Source organism: Tachysurus fulvidraco, chromosome 15, assembly GCF_022655615.1.
Source record: "Tachysurus fulvidraco isolate hzauxx_2018 chromosome 15, HZAU_PFXX_2.0, whole genome shotgun sequence".
Classification (NCBI taxonomy): domain Eukaryota; kingdom Metazoa; phylum Chordata; class Actinopteri; order Siluriformes; family Bagridae; genus Tachysurus; species Tachysurus fulvidraco.
The window spans coordinates 10588851-10608558 of NC_062532.1; the positions used below are offsets into that span (position 1 = coordinate 10588851).

Genomic DNA, 19708 nt, shown 5'->3' on the forward strand with positions numbered 1-19708 from the left:
TAGTTGTTCTCCTGGATGAGAGGTCCGAGGGAATGGTCTGAGGGAAGAAGCTCCTCATTCTCTCTGTGTACCCCTACATGGTGCAGAAGAGCTTCCCTGAACGCAACAGATAAAATAGTCCATCATTGAGTATGGCTGAGGATTTTCATTATCTTCCTTGCTTTGGTCCAGCACCACCTTCTGCTCCACTCTCTGGAGAGCTCATCTGTCCTGTCTGGTGACAGGATGCTGTCATTTACATTTACATTTACAGCATTTGGCAGACGCCCTTATCCAGAGTGACGTACATAAGTGCTTAAATCTCTAACACTGAATACATTAATGCTGGTTCACTAGGTTACATACTTAAGATACCATGAGTTTAAAACATTTGTTCAAAGTTACAATGAAAAAGTCTGTTTTTTTTTTTAATTGCAAAAGATAAGGAAAGAAGTGCTAGTTGAAGTGTTTCCTGAATAAGTAGGTCTTCAACCGCCGCTTGAAAATAGCCAGTGACTCAGCTGTCCGGACCTCTAGGGGAAGTTCATTCCACCACCTTGGTGCCAGAACAGAGAAGAGTCTTGTAGTATGCTTGCCTCTTACCCTGAGAGATGGTGGAACCAGTCGAGCAGTGCTGGTAGATCGGAGGGTGCGAGGTGCAGTGCGAGGAATGATGAGGGCTTTGAGTTAAGAGGGAGCTGGTCCATTTTTGGCTTTGTAGGCCAGCATCAGTGTTTTGGATCAGATGCGTGCAGCTACCGGAAGCCAGTGGAGGGATCGCAGCAGCGGGGTGGTATGCGAGAACTTTGGCAGGTTGAAAACAAGCCGGGCAGCTGCATTTTGGATCATTTGCAGAGGACGGATTGCGTTCCTGTCAATAGTGTAGGTGTAAGATGTCTTTAGCACCTGAGAGCGTAGTTTAAAGGCCTTTAAGCATCTGAGAGGGAATAAATGCTACTGGGCCTTCTTTACCAATGTGATCATGTGCCAGGACGTGGCTCTGAGTGCTGGTCATGAGTTATTGGTAGTTCCTCGCTTGATTTGTGCAGATATCCACTATTAACTCTTTTTTCATGCTGACCTTCAGAAGGAGATTGTCCTCCTGTAACTAAATCTCCAGGTTTTTAATCTCATCTAGGTAGGCCATTTGTTTGTTGTTAGAGATCAGGCCCACCACAACAGTGTCGTCAGCAACCTCTATGATGGTGGTGGAGCTGGAAGTGGCCATGCAGTTTTATGCGTACAGTGAGTACAGCAGGGGGCTCAGAGAACAACCCTGGATGATGCCAGTGCTGAGGGAGTTTAAGGATGAGAGATGTTTGCCCACTTATACTGTTTGTGGCCTGTTCATCAGAAAGTTGAAGATCCATCAATATATGGTTCAGCTAAGTCCCAGGACCCCTAAATTAAAAGTAACTATAGAGATAATTATGGTCTACAAACAGCATTTTAACATAATTCCAGATGAATATGGGCTGTGTAATGGAGGTGTGCAATGGTATCCTCGGTAGTGAGGTTGGGACAGCAGATAGTGAAGAAGTGATAAAGTCTTTGACCAGTATTTTGAAGCACATCATTTGTAAGGAGGACTACTGGGTGATAGTCATTGAGGCAGGTGCGCTGGGGTTTCTTCAGGACAGGAACTATGGTGCTCTGTCACTCTACGCATACATGCTGCTTGTAGCGCTATTAGCCAGCATAGAAGGTGTTTAGCTTGTGTGCCTGAGAGGTGTCCACATTCACCATATTGGTGGATGGTGTTTTGCACTTTGTTATAGCTCTTAGGCCCTGTCACACGCTTCTAGAACTAACGCGCTAGATTCCTCCTGTAGCGGAACTGCATAGGTGAAGTGTTTCCTTCAGTAGAATATAGACTGTGATGGCCCTTTAAATGATTATATAGAAGAGCATGAAAAAAGCACATTTAACCTGAAGGACATATGTATCTCTATGTATGTCAACCACCAAAACAAGCAAAGTTTTTTCAGTTTTCTTACTGTGCCATTAATGACGTACTAACACAGTAGGTTTAGTAATGCTCTTAAACAAGCAAAGTCAAGAGGTGACATAGTTCTTATTATTGTTATTTGTGTCTTAGATACTTGACTGGTAAATTAGGGGGTGGAAAATGGTGTCGGTTTTTAGTCATGATGCTGGCATATATGGAAGAAAAGTTGATCTCGCAGGACAGTCAAACAAGATGTAAATGGCAAGAATTTACATAGGAACAAACATAAGGCAGAAAGGCATGACTCTTCCTTTATTTGTAAAGAAATCCTACCCAAACTCACAAAGTCTCGCAAACACATTTTCTTCTTTCAAAAAAATGTATTTTATATAATGAAATTTATGCTGGGGTGAGGGTGTTGGGGGTAGGGGGTGGGGGTATGAAATGGTAGGAAAAGTGTTTTTCCTTAAGAAAGTAAGCAAAGGATCAGACATCCTGATCCACTCATTTAATCACCTAGTAAAAATCTTATATTTGTATAAGATTGGTGAGCAGACAATACATTTCAAAATTAAAATTAGAAGTACAGTTTTTCAAAGAAATTTAGTAAAGTAAAGTAAAAAACGAAATTAAGAAGTGGCATGGGTTTGTGGAGTACGAGTTTGTGCAGAAAGGGTGGAGTCAGAGGTGTGAGGAGTGTCCTCCTGCAGAGACTAATCCAGACTGATTAGGGAGAAGAAAGCAGGCACCTGTACAACTGCAGTGCGGATAGAGAGACATTAGCTAGTGAATTGAGGAGCAAAAAAACAACCTTACTTGTACTGAATGACAAGAAAGGAACAAGAAAGAAAGACTGAGTAAATCCGGAACCAAATGATTGGAGAAATTTTTAAAAGGGACTCAGTTTAAAGGACCAATTTACTAAAATTTCCTTTGATTTTAAACATCTAATAGCGAACAAACTGTTGTTATCTGATCGAAATGGCTATCAATGGAATAAGCAAATCTTTAAAGCTTAATTTTGGGCTCATCAACTTCGAGAACCGCTATCTCACAGCTGAGACTTTTGGCTTTAAGGTAAATGCATCTGGCACGAGTATGAAGAAAAAACAACTCTGGAGCCTGGAGCAGGATGACCAGGATGGTCAGGTGGTTTTCCTTCGGAGTCACCTTGGCCGTTACCTTTCCACCGATAAAAATGGGAAAGTAAATTGTGAATCTGAGGTACCAGACTCTGATTGTCGTTTTTTGATTGTAGCTCAGTCTGACGGCCGCTGGGCCTTGCAGTCCGAGCCTCAGCAACGATACTTTGGAGGCACGGAAGATTTCCTGACCTGCTTTAGCCAGACCATAGGAGAACCTGAGTTGTGGTCTGTCCACTTGGCTCACCACCCCCAGGTTAGCGTTTTGAGCTTAGCCCGCAAACGCTATGCACATTTATCAGATTCAATGAGTGAGATTTCTTTTGATAGTGATATCCCATGGGGTGTGGATTCTCTGATTACACTGGTCTTCAAGGATGGAAAATACAGTGTGAAAACCTGTGACAACCGCTTTCTCACTAGCAGTGGAAAGCTGGTAAATGATTATGGTCCAGATACAGCTTTCACATTGGATCTCAGGGCAGATAAGCTGGCTTTCAAAGATGACGATGGAAAATATCTAACCCCGACGGGTCCTTCGGGCACCTTGAAATCTGGAAAAGCTACAAAGCCGGGTAAAGATGAGCTTTTTGATCTGGAGGAGAGTCATCCACAAGTGGTTTTTCTGGCAGCCAACAAAAGATACCTATCTATCCGTCAAGGTACAGTAACTGCAATACGTTTTCCACTTTAAACAGATGTATATTGTTTATTGATAGTCTATAAATAAAAAGTAAGGCAATTTAATGTGACGTAATGAATTCTGTTAAGTGATTATTGTTTTTAGCTGACTCAGATGAACACTTCAAATTCATGCAATTCCTGTTAATGTGCAATATGATTTATCTGTAGCAAATTTATTTGCAGACTGATTAGGAAAACAATGTTCTGCAATCTAATACTGTGTAAAATTATGAACTAGCTGAAGTCTGAGACGTTGCTAAGCTACAATGTAAAAATAAAAGTGCCGGGAAGAACCTAGTGCCAGTCAAAAACAAATTTTGTGCAATGAACAAAAAACATTCCATAGATGTTCACGTTTATTCACAAAAACATACACCCTGACAAAGAGTCATTTAAGAACAATGTTAGTGCAAAACCATTTTAAACGATATATTTTTTGCTGCATATTTTCACTTATAATCTTCTTTTTTTTTTGCTATAAACTTTGTAAACTATCGCCCACCAAACAGTACACCTTGAGGCCACCACAGAGAAGTATATTTACTGAGAGCACAGGGAGACATTTGGTACAATCTAGTTGCTTTTTTTAGACACATCTATCTGTAGACCTAGTTCACAAAGGTCTGCAGTTTTATATTGACCCCTAACAAATGATAGGCCAGCAGCACTCATATTAACAACAATAATGGGATAATGGGCTAGTAGTGTAACCCTGTAGGGCAAAATAAGCTATTGAATGGCCTTTTTGTTGAATAACAGTGACAGAGAATGGAAAGGAAAGAGCTCAGTGTGAGGTTTGATGTGTAAACAGAGAAAAGAAATCAAGATGCTTCCCAATACAAATTTCATTTGCAATATGTGATCACGGTTGTGCTTAACCTTGAGAATTATTAGATAATCAAATCATGATTTGTACCGGATTCTGCTAGCATAGCGATGAATCTGCAACACACAGCAAATCATCAGCTATCTAGTCTTAGGCAAGACATTTATGGCCTTTGTAGAAAGCATCCACTGTGGATTTTAGCTGCATATTAGTTTATTCCTGTTAACAAGCAAAGGATTTTTTATATATATATTTTTTTTACAACAAACCCTAGATAGAGTAGAAAGTTTAAAAAAGCTTTGCTCGATTGTTGATCGAGGAGGTGGCATGACAGAGCAAATAGTTCTAAGATGCAGTACTTAATTCAGCTATGCTTTCATTAGGCTTTGTGGAGAAAATGCAGAGGCAGATTGATTGCTTTTAATCATAGTAATTTTGCTGGAATGGCTCCAGAAATAAGTAATATCAATAAAACTGCATTCATCTGCGATAAATCTGACGATATTCATTAGTATTTAATCAGACATCGTTCAGAATTTACATTTAACAAATGCCCTGCACATGAGGACATCTTCGGTTAAAAAACTGGTAGCCTCTTCATAATCTGGCAGAACTCTTACAGAATAAGAAGTAAAGTTTCCATTGCAAGAGTTTAAGTAAATATATGTTTTAGAAATGTAAAGAAATTTGGAGTTTACTGTGAAGAATTTTACAGTGGTTTACATTCGTTTTTTCACAACTTTCCTTAAGCTCCCCTGTGTTTTTTTTTTTGTTGGTTAGAGGAAGGCGGATACAGCAAAGCTGCTTAGATAGCCCTTCACGGCACATTTGCATTGCACCAAAGACAGATATACTGCACCAAGCAAATGAACAGGCTGGGAGGAGGGTATACTGTAGAGGTGCAGGATTATTCTAGTAACAAGCTTACAATAAGAGTTAGTAGGGAATTCTCAGACATGCCATGATGTAATGCATGTTGTAATGAATTTTTACTTTATCTAAATGCATTTATTGATTGCTAAGGTTTTTGTGTGATATCTACATTTTTTATTTTAAAATAAATTCTTAAATAACATTAAGTAGAATCAACATTTGATATATTGGTTTTCATAATACTATTGTATTGTTATAGGTTTATTTTAGTAAGTTTGCTAATAGTGAATAAATGCCAGCAGTGGGCACAAATCTACAATGAGATCATGTTAACTAGTCTGTGATGTTCATCTATGATTACATCTGATTTAGAATGATTAATACTAACTTTTTGCTTAGTATGCCATTAAATTCCCAGAAAACCTCTAGAATATAAGTAACTCTATAATATATGCTGCTTTCAAACTCTCTAATTGATTTTTTTTTACCTCCTAGGGGTTATAATTATTAGCAGAACCCTGTGGAAGAATTCAAGCTTGTTTTGTGTGTTTTTTTTAAATCAGCCATTTAAACCACTGAACACCCTTACAAATGCATCCTTTTTCCAGGTGTCAGCATATCAGCCAATCAAGATGAGGAAACAGATCTGGAGACATTTCAGATGGAAATTGACCAGAATACTAATAAATGCATGTTCAGAACTAATTCAGGGAATTACTGGACACTCGTCGTTCATGCAGGGATCCATACTACAGGCACAGAAATGTAAGGGAATGTCTGTGTGCATATTTTTACCATTTCTAGAATTTGGATTACTTTGTCGTTAAGACATTGTAGGAAGCTGAATTCATAAACCACAGTAAAACAACAACAACAACAAATAAAAATGGCAAATAAAAATAATGTTAGGACATGCTGGATCAAGTGCTATTTGATAAGCAGTGATTAATGTGATAACAATATTCATGCAGCCATATAGTGGCAATATACTAGACACCTTGCATTAATTTATTTGAATGAACTCATTTAAATCTACATTTGTTTAATGAATTTATTTAAATATATTATGTATATGCTTAGACTTTATTGTCTATTCGCTCACCAACAGTGAACCCAATACAATGTTTGACATTGAATGGCTTGGAGCAAGAGTTGCTCTAAAAGCTAACAATGGAAAATACGTCTGCAACAGGAAAAATGGACAGCTTGCTGCAGTCAGTGATACAGTGGGTGAGTTTGTTTAGGTAATAAGATAATCGGTCAGCTACCTGGCCTTATTAACTTGTTTAAATGCTATTGGTGCTATAACACCTGCTAAAGGGAGCAAAGAAAATACTTTCTCTCATGTGCCTTTAGGTCCTGATGAGCAGTTCTCAATGAAGCTGATCAACCGTCCAATCCTAATATTGAGAGGGGTGAACGGCTTTGTTTGCCACCACAAGAGCGCCAATACGCTGAACGTCAACCGCTCTGTTTATGACATCTTCTCATTAATCTACAACGATGGTGCATATCACATTAAATGTAAGTCTATACATTAAACTTACAGTTGTCTTGCATAGCGTCTTGAGCTATTTTCTGCAGATAATCTACAATATCTGACAAAGTCTGACTTTCAGTTATTAAAAAAACAAAATCATACACAACTTACAGTCTGGGTTCCTTCGTAGGTGGAAGTGGAAAGTTCTGGTATGTCACTAGCACTGACTTGGTGTGTGCAGATGGTGAAGAGCCAGACAACTTCTTTCTAGAGTTTCTAGAGCATGGAAAAACAGCCATCAAGAGCAAAGATAACAAATACTTGCATGCTGACCAAGGAGGCACCCTCAAATGTGACATCATTACAATGAACAGCTGCTGTCTATGGGAGTACTGAGGCTTTCAATAATGGTTCACAAATGCAAAGAGTAGCACAGACTGATGAATAAGTAATAGTCATATTAGTTGTTGTTAATGAATGGCTTATTTTATGAATTTCTTTTATCTCTCAAATATTACAAATACTTGGGTGAAGTCTGCAGTTCTGTCATTATCTTTGTATTTTCAAATGTTAAATATTATTATTGTGTAGCTTAACTTGCATGAGAAGTTCCTAATATTGTTATTTTATTTTTGGTACTTCCTCCTCACATTACCCGGCCTTTCATATTTATATATATAAAACACTTAAAATGTAATATGAGGTTCTCAGAGTACTGTTGGTGTGTCCTTTCATTATGGACTTATTTAAGCTTTATTGCCTGACATGTCACTGCTTCGATCATCAAAGGGTTCTTGTTTTGCACGACTGTGAGTGCTTAATGAACTAGTAGTTCACATGCTAACATGTTGTACTTATTATGAATGTAACCTTTTGCCTCTGTTTCATTAAAACACAAATTTTATTCAATTTCCACTGTTTCTTATCATAAAGGCCATGGCTTGGCAACATCACTCGAAACTGAGATTAAATTTTGTTAAGATTGAAGGAACGATCGACATTCTTCACATTTAGGATGCCATTTAAAGCTATAACAACCCAATGATAGCTACACAGCCCAATGTCACAGCTTGTGATATATGAAAGTTTAACAAGCAAAATAAAAATAATCAAACATGTAATAAATAACTATATATATATATAAAGGTTGTAGGAAGACACAGTGTAAAATCACTTCCAGATAATTATTAACCACAGAAACAAAGTAAATGGACATAGACAAACAATGGACATCTCGGAAGATGTGTCCAGAAACATTCACCAATGCAGGGTTAGGTAAATTAGAACAAGTAGGAAGAAGTCAAGATATAGTATGAGTTTTATATATACCACATTTCCATTATCAATTCCATTTAATTGATTACAAACAGACAAAATGGTGGATAGATAAACAGCATCAGCTTAAGGAACTGGTTTGAAAGAGTCCTTGCATTTGGCAAGTACAGTAGAGATGGTAAGCATACTATGACTTCATCTCCCAGTGCAAACTCTCTCACTTGGAATCACCTACAATAGAACGTTTAACTCAATGTCTGGCGTTTGGCTTGCAGGTCCAGAATATACTTAAATTAATTTTTACCGCCCGTTTCATTAATCACATTTTTAATCACAATGGTAAAAACGCCTGGGGCGAATAATAGGGCTTCCAATCATTTATCTCAGTTTCAGCTCTTCTCTTGTGCAAACTTTTGAATCATGTTTTTAATGAATAACTCCATTGACCTGTCCATTTGAAATACACCAGTGTAGATTGCTTTACTTCTCAATAAATCAAGTGCACTGATCAGTTAGGCTCTCTTTTGGAATCGTAAGTCAGGAGGTTACTCAAAACAGTTGGTCAGCCATGCTTTTTGCAGTAAACATTTCCAGAGGCACTGCATCACATAGTTCAGAAGAACTAATAGAAAGCAATATCTTCATGCTGGCCAATCTATTGGCCTGATGAGATTTATTTATTTTGTGTATACAATTGTGAATTTTTGGCCAGTACTAGATCCTACAGATCTGGAACGCCAGTGTCACATACATCTATGGGCACTGGGTGCACTGTAGGTACCCTAGGGTGAAGGGGAAAAAATAATATGGCTTGAGCCTTTAAATCGTGTTTTGTGCATGACCAATGATGTGGCTTTTGAAAAAATGTGACTTGCGATATGAATTGGTTGTGACTTGCGATATTTTCTAGTTATGATGGGGTCATCAGAACGTATCTTCGTAACTCAGGGATTAGCCGTACTTAAAAAAAAGTGGGGAAGAGGGAAGCGGAAGAGGACGGGTTTAGCAGGCTGGATGGTGGCTTGGATTGCTTTCTCTTTTATAATTTCTGTTGCTAGTGTAGACTCATTAGATCCTGATTTTGTCACTCTTGCAGTGTGACAAATGACAGTTGACAGCTTAAGAGACTCAGAGAACTAGGCTTGAGAACACGCTCTAGTTGAGAATTACTTGTGCCACAGCATATTATTTAACAGGGAAATAAGAAAGCAGGCAAACTAGGCTTGTTCTACTGTAACTCCCCTTTCAGTTTTACACTCTGTAAGGAGATTGTCTCAAAACCAGAACAAACAGACTGAAAAATAGCTTCTTTCCCGTGGCTGTTTCTGCACTGAACAGCTGATATGGCGTTAACAATCACCATTGTACTGTCACTTTTTCTTGTGTTTTGCACCATTTTGCACCCCTTTACAATCATGCATCCTTGCACCACCCAAAAACTATCATTACACTTCTGTATGTCCATCCATATTTATTCTGTTTATTCTGTGTATATGTATATATGTGTATATATATAAATGTATATATGCATAATGACATTCCTTTTGTACAGCTATCTGTCATACCACTTCATACTGTAACATACTTGTATAAAAAACACACTATATTTACCCTTATTCAGTTACATGTACATATTACTACACCTTCTGTATAACCTTATACGCTTATTTATAACACTGCCACTTGTACAGTAAATAAGCCATCTATGCACTTCTGGTTAGATGCTAACTGCATTTCATTGGCTCTGTACATGTACCGTGCACAATGACAATAAAGTTGAATCTAATCTAATCTAATCTAATCTAATCTAATCTAATCTAATCTAATCTATACATATAGCCCACATATACATCAGCTTAACTCAGAGAGGGAGAGAAAGCTAAATACCAACAAATTAGCAAATTAGTGCTATATTAAATTCAGTAACCCACGTCTCCACCTGCCACAAGCTATAAATCACTGATTCAGCCGTAGCTGCTGTTGAAGTAAAATAACCCTGTGAAACATACTTCCTGCAGCAAAAACACAGAAGTGTGACAAGGGCCACTTGTTTTGTGAACAAATTCTTCTCTCTCTTAATCATAGACAGAGAGCTAGCTGCACAAACAGATCATGTCCAGACATGCCATTTTTTCATTAGCTACCTTTTTCCTGAATATTAACGCGGTTTTTTTTCTTTTGGTTTAAGCTATCTATCTTCTGTGAGCTCTTGTAATATTTTTATATTTATATGTGTTGTTTGGAAATTTTATAGTTTTGTTTGATAATATAAACATTGACAACAGACAAAAAAATGTTTAAAAACCTTTTTTTAAAGGAGCTAATACTTAATCAGTGATTCTTTGGCAACCAGTATTCAGTATCATGTTGAGAGCATAGAACCAAAATTTAAAACTTCCTGGAAATCTCATTTCAAAATGTTTTATATAATATTGTAATAATAATAATAATAATAATAATAATAATAATAATAATAATAATAATAATAATAATAATAATAAAATAATAAAAATAAAAATAATAAAAAATAATAAAAAATAATAATAATATATAATAATAATAATTTATTATTATTATTTTCAAATATATTCAAATATATTTCTATATTATTATTATTATTATTATTATTATTATTATTATTATTATTATTATTATTATTATAAAAATGTATATTCTCAAAAAGCCCATAGCTATAAGAAAACCAAATCATTGAGAAGTTTACTGTTGTGTTTGGAATTTCTATGTGTTCATTTTGATGTAGGATTTTGGCATAAATATCCTTGCTTGGATATAATATTTATCTTTAATTTTTTATGTATTCATCTTTATTAATATAATAACCTTTTGTTCTATGTTTAATGTTCTGTTAAGCCGCTTTGAGTCAATGTCAATTGTAAAAAAGGCTACCCAAATAAATTTTAATTGAATTGAATATAATCAAACCTAATCTATAGTACACAAAATGTAAAATAAAAAAAATAAATAAAATTAATATACATTTTACATATATACTTTGTTTGTATAGAAATATATGATTGTAAAGATAGTGCTAAGTAGCTATTAACCATTATACCGTTTTGGAAGATAAAATGACATAAAAACAACATAAAAACAAATTAAAAAAGTCTGCTTCTTCCCATCCCCAACATCATGGCTTTGTTAATTCCTTTGCAAGGGATAGAGCTTTCCAAATCCTCTTCTTAAAAAACATAAGCAACACGATTTGCTGGTATGTCGTGTTTTGAGCATAGGGAACGTATGTAACGTGTCCTTATTCATGTTTAATTCTCATATAAAATTGCAATTATTTATGTAGTATATAGTATAAATAAGGAAGACTGCCATTTTAAGCATTAATTCATGTGTGGAGTGAGAAAAAAGTGTCTATTCAAACACAATGACATGATAGTTATTGTGCATGCAGGTTGCCAAGCTTGTCCCAGACATCTATTGTCCTGGGTTTTTATACATAATCATTCCAATGGTTTGAAAAGAATGGTGCAAAAAGGATAAGCAACCACTGATTGGTGATTCTGTATCTGAAAAAAATATATTATGACCCAAAATCATCTACATGCTGAAAAAAAATCATGTTTACAAAAAGAAAGAAAACATAAGTGGTTATGTGTGACAGATACGTCAGCTTCAAATTCTACTTTATAACAATCTGTTCTAAGTGAAACAGAATTGTATTGCCATGAAGGCCAAGGTAGGCACATCACTCCACTCCTTGTGTTCCTAATCATCTGGCAAGTGGTAAACATGACTAAAATAAAATATGTAATGTAAACCAATTTCCTGGTGTGAAACATCCCCTACATGAACAGAAAACTGTTGTGGAGAGGTGCTTGTGGATGCTGCATATTTAAAGTTGGTGTCAACCTCTAGGCTGTGCTGTTTGTGTATGGTGGCTTTCAAAAAATAATTTTATCTGCTAGTGCTCAAGGAACACAGAGAGCAGAGCTCAGGAAGGAAAATGTCTTCAGGTTAAAAAAGAAGAGGAAGAAATAAAATTAGTGTCACACCAGGAAACCTCTCAATTGCCTAGGTTACATTTGAGTACCTTCTCAGAAGAGTATAAGTGAGTCATCAGGCTCTTTTAGCTGCTTTTACTAAGAAGCAAAAATGGGCTTCTTAGAAATTGTAGCATTTTGAGCAGTAAGCTTCTCTTGGTTTACAGCAGTAAAGAATCTACTGTAGGTAATTTGCATTTATATAGTTTGCACTGGGATGATCGCACAATTGTCAGTAGCATGAATTATGCAATGCTACACTGTGTGTCATAAAGACCTGTCTCAGCAGCTGCACTAATATCATATAAACATTTGGCACATTTACTTACGTGCTCCTCTGTTTCTTTTGCTTTTTGCTGTACATAATGGTCAAATATAGCACAAAGATTTTTTGGGGAGTTAAATCATCACAGCACATTATAGGCACTGAGATCCTAAACCTGGACACTGTGAATGCTAGCCGACTGCAAACAAAGGACAACAGGACTCCATTCACCAAGGGCACAGATTGTTTGTTACCTTACCATCTGGAAAGCGGTACAAAGCCATTTCCCATAGATGCATCTACTACCACCCCCCTCCCCTCTACAAACACCCCTTTACAGCTATTGAAGACTAAAGACCATTTGTTGCTTCACTACATTTGAATACCTACCATTTCCTGCTACATGCACTACAGTGCACTTTGTCATTCATCACTTTTTAAAACGAGAATCACTTTTTTATACTATGTACAATATACACATCTTAGTACACATTCCTACTTTTTACTATGTGCAATATATACATCTCAGTATACATTCCATTAATCAAGACATTTCACTTATGTGTAATCTGGCAATTTTTTATTACAGTGGACTCTGGTTATTTATTCTTAATATACAAAGTCTGTTGTAAATAAATAAATAAAATAAAATAAAATAAAATCCTTTTTCTGTTATAGCCATCTCAAAGAGCATCAGAATTGTGTGAAACTTTATTTAAGTTGAGAATTTCAAACTGTCAATCACCAAAAATTGGTTAAAATTGAAAATAGAAAATTAAAGACCTATAAAGATGTCTGAATGCAGTCACAACAACTTGGAGCTCAGTATGCTCAAAACTGTGGGGATGATTGTGGACTTCAGGAGAAACCCACCTGCACTCTGCCACTCACCATCATGGACACTGTGGCTGCAGTAAAGGCATTCAAGTTCCTGGTCTCCACCATCTCCCAGGACCCGAAGTGGGACACTCACATTGACACCACTGTAAAAAGATCCTAACAAAGGGTGTACTTCCTTATCCACTTGAGGAAGTTTAACCTGCCACAGGAGCTGCTGATACAGTTCTACTCAGCCGTCATTGAGTCTGTTCTGTGCACACCAATAACTGTCTGGTATGGCTCAGCAACAATATCAGACATCAGAAGACTACAGAGAATGGTTCGGACTGCGAAAGGATTATTTATGTTCCCCTACCCACCCTCCAAGAACTGTATTTATTCAGAGTGAGGAAAAGGGCTCAGAAAATCACTCTGGATCCAAGTCATCTGCTTTTTGAACATTTACCATCTGGCAAGCGATACAGAACCCCAAATACCAGCACAACCAGGCACAAGAACAGTTTCTTCCCCCAGGCAATCTACCTCATGAACAGTTAAATGTTCCAACCATTATGCAATAAGAATGTGCAAATAACCTTGCATTTAATTGTTACCAACTCCTTCCTAGTTCATCCCTGTAACTCATTCTACTCTATTTCATTTTACCATCTATAGCACAGCTGTACATACAATTTATTTATTTTTCAATTTAGTTGTTAATTTTTTACATACAGTATGTGTATTTTTTCAGGGTTATGGACTGGAGTTAATCCTAGTAACAATGGGCTTCTACATTATCTAGCCTCTTTGTTGACTCTAGATAATCTTGTGGCTGATCAAAGCAAATACAACATTTTTTAAAATATATTTTGATGTCTATCTGCTCTAGATGTATAAGTATGAATGCCTTTACCATAGGACCAGTTCTAAGACTACTTCAAGTCTATTTCATTTACTGGCCAGTGATTTAAGTTATTAAGTCTGGCTTGGAGTATCTGGCCTCATACTATGAAACTCACCTATAAGGTCTCACTATCAATCCCTTGCCTTTAATAAACACAAGCTTATAAAAGCCTTTGTAAACTTCCAGGAGCAGATCTGCTCTCTGCATGGTAAATTGCTGGAGTCTTAGAGTCCCACTGTAAGGCAACATGTCTGCATGCTGTGAATAATGGACTAAAACAAGGTGCATGATATTGTTTCAGTAGTGACCAAAGGCAGATTCTTACAAGGTGCTTAGTTACAGTGGAACCCCCCCCCCCCCCCCAGGAACTAACAGTAAAACCTCACTGTTATCAATTGTATTTTATATCTGTTTGGTTCATTAAACCTAATATATCTACTCTAGCAATGTCTGACAACAACACCAGATTAGCACAGAACCGTTTTTAACTTTTTACAGGAATAAAGAAAATACAGCACCAGTCAATTTAATAGCTATTTAATAAGTAATCATGTTACTGAATATAAATATTCATTATGAAACGGGTTAAAATCATTTTCACTTCACAAAAGTAAAAGTAGATTTAATTAAGTTCTTTTTTTTTTTTTTTTTTTTTTACTTTTCCGTTTTCTTATTGACGAGTCTAAACGTAATTGTTCAACCTTTCCATTAGGGGGCGTGTATTATTTACACTGCCACGTGCTCTAGGTTACGCTACTAACTAGGCGTGATACTGCGCATGCGCTTGATAATAGGCGCTCGCTTCAACGGTCTATTGTAAAGAAGATGGCTTGCAATACAAAAGGCAGGGTATGTAGCCTGGTAACACACGCTAACCTAGTGCAAGACTTCTTTCTATCCTTGTACTAGTTATTCATAATTTATTTAGAGTTTATTTCGAGATCTGAATTCCGTATATAGCTTTTTAGCAGTAATTATTCACGCATTGCTCTAACATTTACGGGTCTAGGCCACTTTAATGACAAGCATCAGGTGTGTTAGACTGGGGTTGGAAATCACTCTAGATTATAATTACTCGGCTGAATAGACACCACCTGGCATATCTACGTGTTTTGTGTGATTATAGATGTTTTTCGCTGGTCTCAGTTGGAAGCCATTAAGAATCTATGACAGACTGTGATCTATGACAGACTGTGATCTATAACAGACTGTGATCTATAACAGACTGTGATCTATAACAGACTGTGATGTGTGACAGGTTGTGATCTATATCAAGGACCGTGATGTGTGACAGGTTGTCATGTGTGACAGGTTGTTATGTGTGACAGGTTGTTATGTGTGACAGGTTGTTATGTGTGACAGGTTGTGATCTATATCAGACTGTGATTCATACCAGACTGTCATCTACATCAGACTGTGATGTGTGACAGGTTGTGATCTATATCAGTCTGTGATCTATATCAGTCTGAGATTTATACCAGACTGTGATCTATGTCAGGCTGTGATGAGTGACAGGTTGTGATCTATATCAGACCGTGATCTATATCAGTCTGTGATGTGTGACAGGTTGTGATCTATATCAGACTGTGATCTATATCAGTCTGTGATGTGTGACAGGTTGTGATCTATATCAGACTGTGATCTATATCAGTCTGTGATGTGTGACAGGTTGTGATCTATATCAGACTGTGATGTGTGACAGGTTGTGATCTGTATCAGACTGTGATCTATATCAGTCTGTGATGTGTGACAGTTTGTGATCTATATCAGACTGTGATCTATAACAGACTGTGATTTATATCGGTCTGTGACATGTGACAGGTTGTGATCTAGATCAGTCTGTGATGTGTGACAGGTTGTGATCTATATCAGACTGTGATCTATATCAGTCTGTGACGAGTGACAGGTTGTAATCTATATCAGACTGTGATCTATATCAGACAGTGATCTATTACAGACTGTGATGTGTGACAGACTGTGATCTATAACAGACAGTGGTCTACAGTATGTCAGACTGTGATCTATAACAGGCTGTGATTATCAGACTGTCGTGTGACAGGTAGTGATCTATATCAGACTGTGATCTGTATCAGACTGTGATTTATATCAGTCTGTGAAGTGTGACAGGTTGTGATCTATATCAGACTGTGATCTATAGCAGACTGTGATCTATATCAGACTGTGATGTGTGACAGGTTTTGATCTGTATTGTATTAAATCTATACGGGACTGTGGTCTAAGCATACGTAGCAATAATCTTTATCTATAATCTAATAATTTCTTTCTGATTCTCATTCTGATTCTGAATTGAACAAACATTAGAACCCACATCTATGTTCAATTATACATTCCACAATAAAGTACTGAATTCTAAATATTTGTCACAGAATAATATAGTTTGAGCTTAAAAACTGCATGGTAACCTAGATAAGATAAATAATATGGGAGTTTGAGGGGATATTTAATAGATTAAGTTGCTAAACTGCCTCAATAGGAGGTTTAGAAATACTGTTTATTATATTGTAGCCATCTCACAAGATGTGACGTTTTTGCTTTTACAAAAAAAAAAAAAATCAACACATGGAAAAGGTTTTCGGTGTTAAAATGTTTAGCCACCCTCAATGCAATGGTAAAAGCAGATACCCATTCATTAATTCCCTCCTCCCACCCATCCATCTATTCATCCATCCATCAATTCATTCATTCATCCATTCAGATTTGTCATCAGTCCATCACAGGGCTGCTTTGTTGCTTTGAGGCTGATTTAGTTTAGTTAGTCGGGCCGGCCACGACTGAGGTGCCCTTGAGCAAGGCACCGAACCCCCAACTGCTCCCCGGGCGCCGCAGCATAAATGGCTGCCCACTACTCCGGGTGTGTGTTCACGGTGTGTGTGTGTGTTCACTGCTGTGTGTGCACTTTGGATGGGTCAAATGCAGAGAACAAATTCTGAGTATGGTTCACCGTACTTAGCCGTATGTCACGTCACTTCATTTAGATGTCTACCTGCTGTAGATGTATAAGTATGTCTTTACCATAGGACCAGTTCTAAGACTACTTCAAGTCTATTTCAGTTACTGGTCAGATATTTAATCTAAGTCTGGCATGGAGTACTGTATCTGGCCTCATACTATGAAACTCGCATATAAGGTCTATAGAGTCCCACTGTAAGGCAACATATCTCTGCATGCTGTGAATAATGGACTAAAACAAGGTGCATGTTGTGACAGTTGTGACCAGGGGCAGAAAAACACATTCTTACAATTTGCTTAGTTACTGTACAGTACAGTGGACTAAAGAAACTGGCCAGAATCCCTGATGTGGATGTAGACGCAAGCCCCAAAGGCGAATTTTATGGCTTGCCGATATTCACTATAACCACAGGATCGAATGTGACCTTGCTTTTATATAATAGTTAATAGTTAATATAATATCAAACACAAAACTCACATAAACTAAGTGACATTTTGGACAATATATTCGCAAATGTTCTGTATATTTTTGCTCTGCCAGTGGTAATAGTTCCCAAAGAAGCTGAATCAACTCTACAACACAAATATTGTACGCTTGTTACCGGCACTTCTGGTAAAATTAGCATTCTTTTTTTTTAGCGTTCTTATACGTCTGAAATAGCTACCGACAATGCCGCTAACACTACTGAGTGAAATGCCCGAGTGCAGTTAAAGTAAATTTCAGCTCCGTCGGGATGCTGCTCGACCAAACAAATTAGTGGCTTACATACTTTGACGCTGATCAACTGAGAGTTTCGATTTTTCAAAATGATGGGATTTACATGCCTACCAAACTTGCGTAAACACTTCTACATGATTTATGAGTAAAGCTGTTGTGAAAATCATGAGTGATGGAGAACAATACGGAATAATCATTCTTCAACGTTAACCTGCGTTAATCAGGTTATTTTTCTTTTCAGTAGCTAGTGTGATAGCTTTACAACTCGCTGTGTAAAAGGCTGTGTACAGTTCTATGCATTCACATGTGCAAGTTGCACAAACATGATTTTGCATCACCAGTGGCATATACATAGAAAGATAGATAGATATCACATACATTGCATGGTTTTCCTCTGGGTAGATACTGTAAATCAGGCTGAGAAAATGGACAGTGTAAACTAAAAACTACCAAAAGGAGGATGATGTAGAATTTGAAGGACGGCTACAAATACTCTAGTAGCGAAATGCAAGCGAAACATGCTAATGGAGAGAAAATATCCTTTTTTTTAATCCCCAAACTCATTGTTTCCACCCATAACAGAAATGACACCATTTTCTGATTAATGACATTAGCAGACCATTGGAAATGTAATATTGCAATTCTTTATTCACCAATCAGAATCTTTATTGTTTAATCTGAAATGTTATTGCACAATGTGTTAAAATTCAAACAGGGTTTTATTTATAATATGTGTGAAAATTAATAATCTTAAAAGTTTATAGTTTAGACCGGTGATTACGTGTCTCACTGTACTTAAAACAGAAGGATCAGTGAAATGTTCTCCTTAGACAAGTTTTTAAAAGGCAAGAAAACTCGTTGACAGTTCATGTGGATGTTAATAATAATAATAATAATAATAAAAACACATACAGGATACAGAAGTTTCTTTTTCTGCTTATTTTTTACAGGAACAAAGGCTGATGGACTCACTAAGTACAGCTGTACAGTGGTGCAAAGAAAACGAGCATCGCTTTTTGCAAAAGGTCGACATGCCTGCTGTCCTGTCAATGCCAGCTGAAGAAGCAGCTAATGCCATCAAGGCGATTTTAGAGATGCAGAAAGGCAGTGAGGAAGAAAGAGATGAAGCAATCGCTCCTTTCTTGTTTTCCTTCCATACATTTGCTGATATGGACTTTTTTCTTACTGAAATAGCAGATAGAAGAAAACTCATGGTGTTCACTTTTTTAAAACCAAACACTTGTGAAAGGGAATAATAAAAAAGAGAGAATAATAAGAGGATTATGACTTCTGAAAGTTGTCACTAGCTCACTTTTAAGATTGAGAGGTGTGCTTATGATCAGAAAGTTACAAAAGAGAAGCAGGGAAATGCTGCATTCACACATGCAATGACATTCAGTTTTTTTAAGGAGAGTCGCTGAATTCAAGCGACAAGTGACAGCCACTGTTGGTGACTAGGTGTGGACGTGGCAAGAAACGTGGCAAAGTGGAGGAAAGTTTAACTTTAGCAAACATGAAGTATCTTCTTGTAGCAAATATCATTTGGGGTGAGGACAGTAGAGCTGCTTCTCCATCATCTGATATGATATGATGCATATCTCCACTGCTGAATTTTAGCTACAAACACTATCCTTACAGTATGTTTCATTTCAAAAGCAAGAAAATTGACTTCTTGTCAATTGGAATGCTAGTTTTGCCACCCAACTGAGAAATGCTGTTACTATGGCAACCAGTAGTAGGAATGCCTATTAGTGACTCTCAGCTTTAAATTCACTGGAATCATGAACGTACTGTAGCACAGTGGGCCATCTC

At 37.0% G+C, this 19708-nt stretch overlaps 1 protein-coding gene and 1 long non-coding RNA gene across 2 annotated transcripts; both read left to right on the plus strand.

Moving 5' to 3' along the window:
• The first annotated feature begins 2668 nt into the window (after positions 1-2668).
• Positions 2669-7823, plus strand: fscn2a (fascin actin-bundling protein 2a, retinal). Its single transcript, XM_027141611.2, has 5 exons — positions 2669-3731; positions 6061-6217; positions 6561-6682; positions 6809-6976; positions 7123-7823. The coding sequence occupies exons 1-5, from the start codon at positions 2909-2911 to the stop codon at positions 7326-7328; spliced, it is 1476 nt and encodes a 491-aa protein (XP_026997412.1). The 5' UTR covers positions 2669-2908; the 3' UTR covers positions 7329-7823.
• Positions 7824-14794: 6971 nt separating this feature from the next.
• Positions 14795-19174, plus strand: LOC113639481. Its single transcript, XR_003439843.2, has 2 exons — positions 14795-15057; positions 18847-19174. It is a non-coding gene; the product is annotated as an uncharacterized LOC113639481 (long non-coding RNA).
• The last annotated feature ends 534 nt before the right edge of the window (positions 19175-19708 follow it).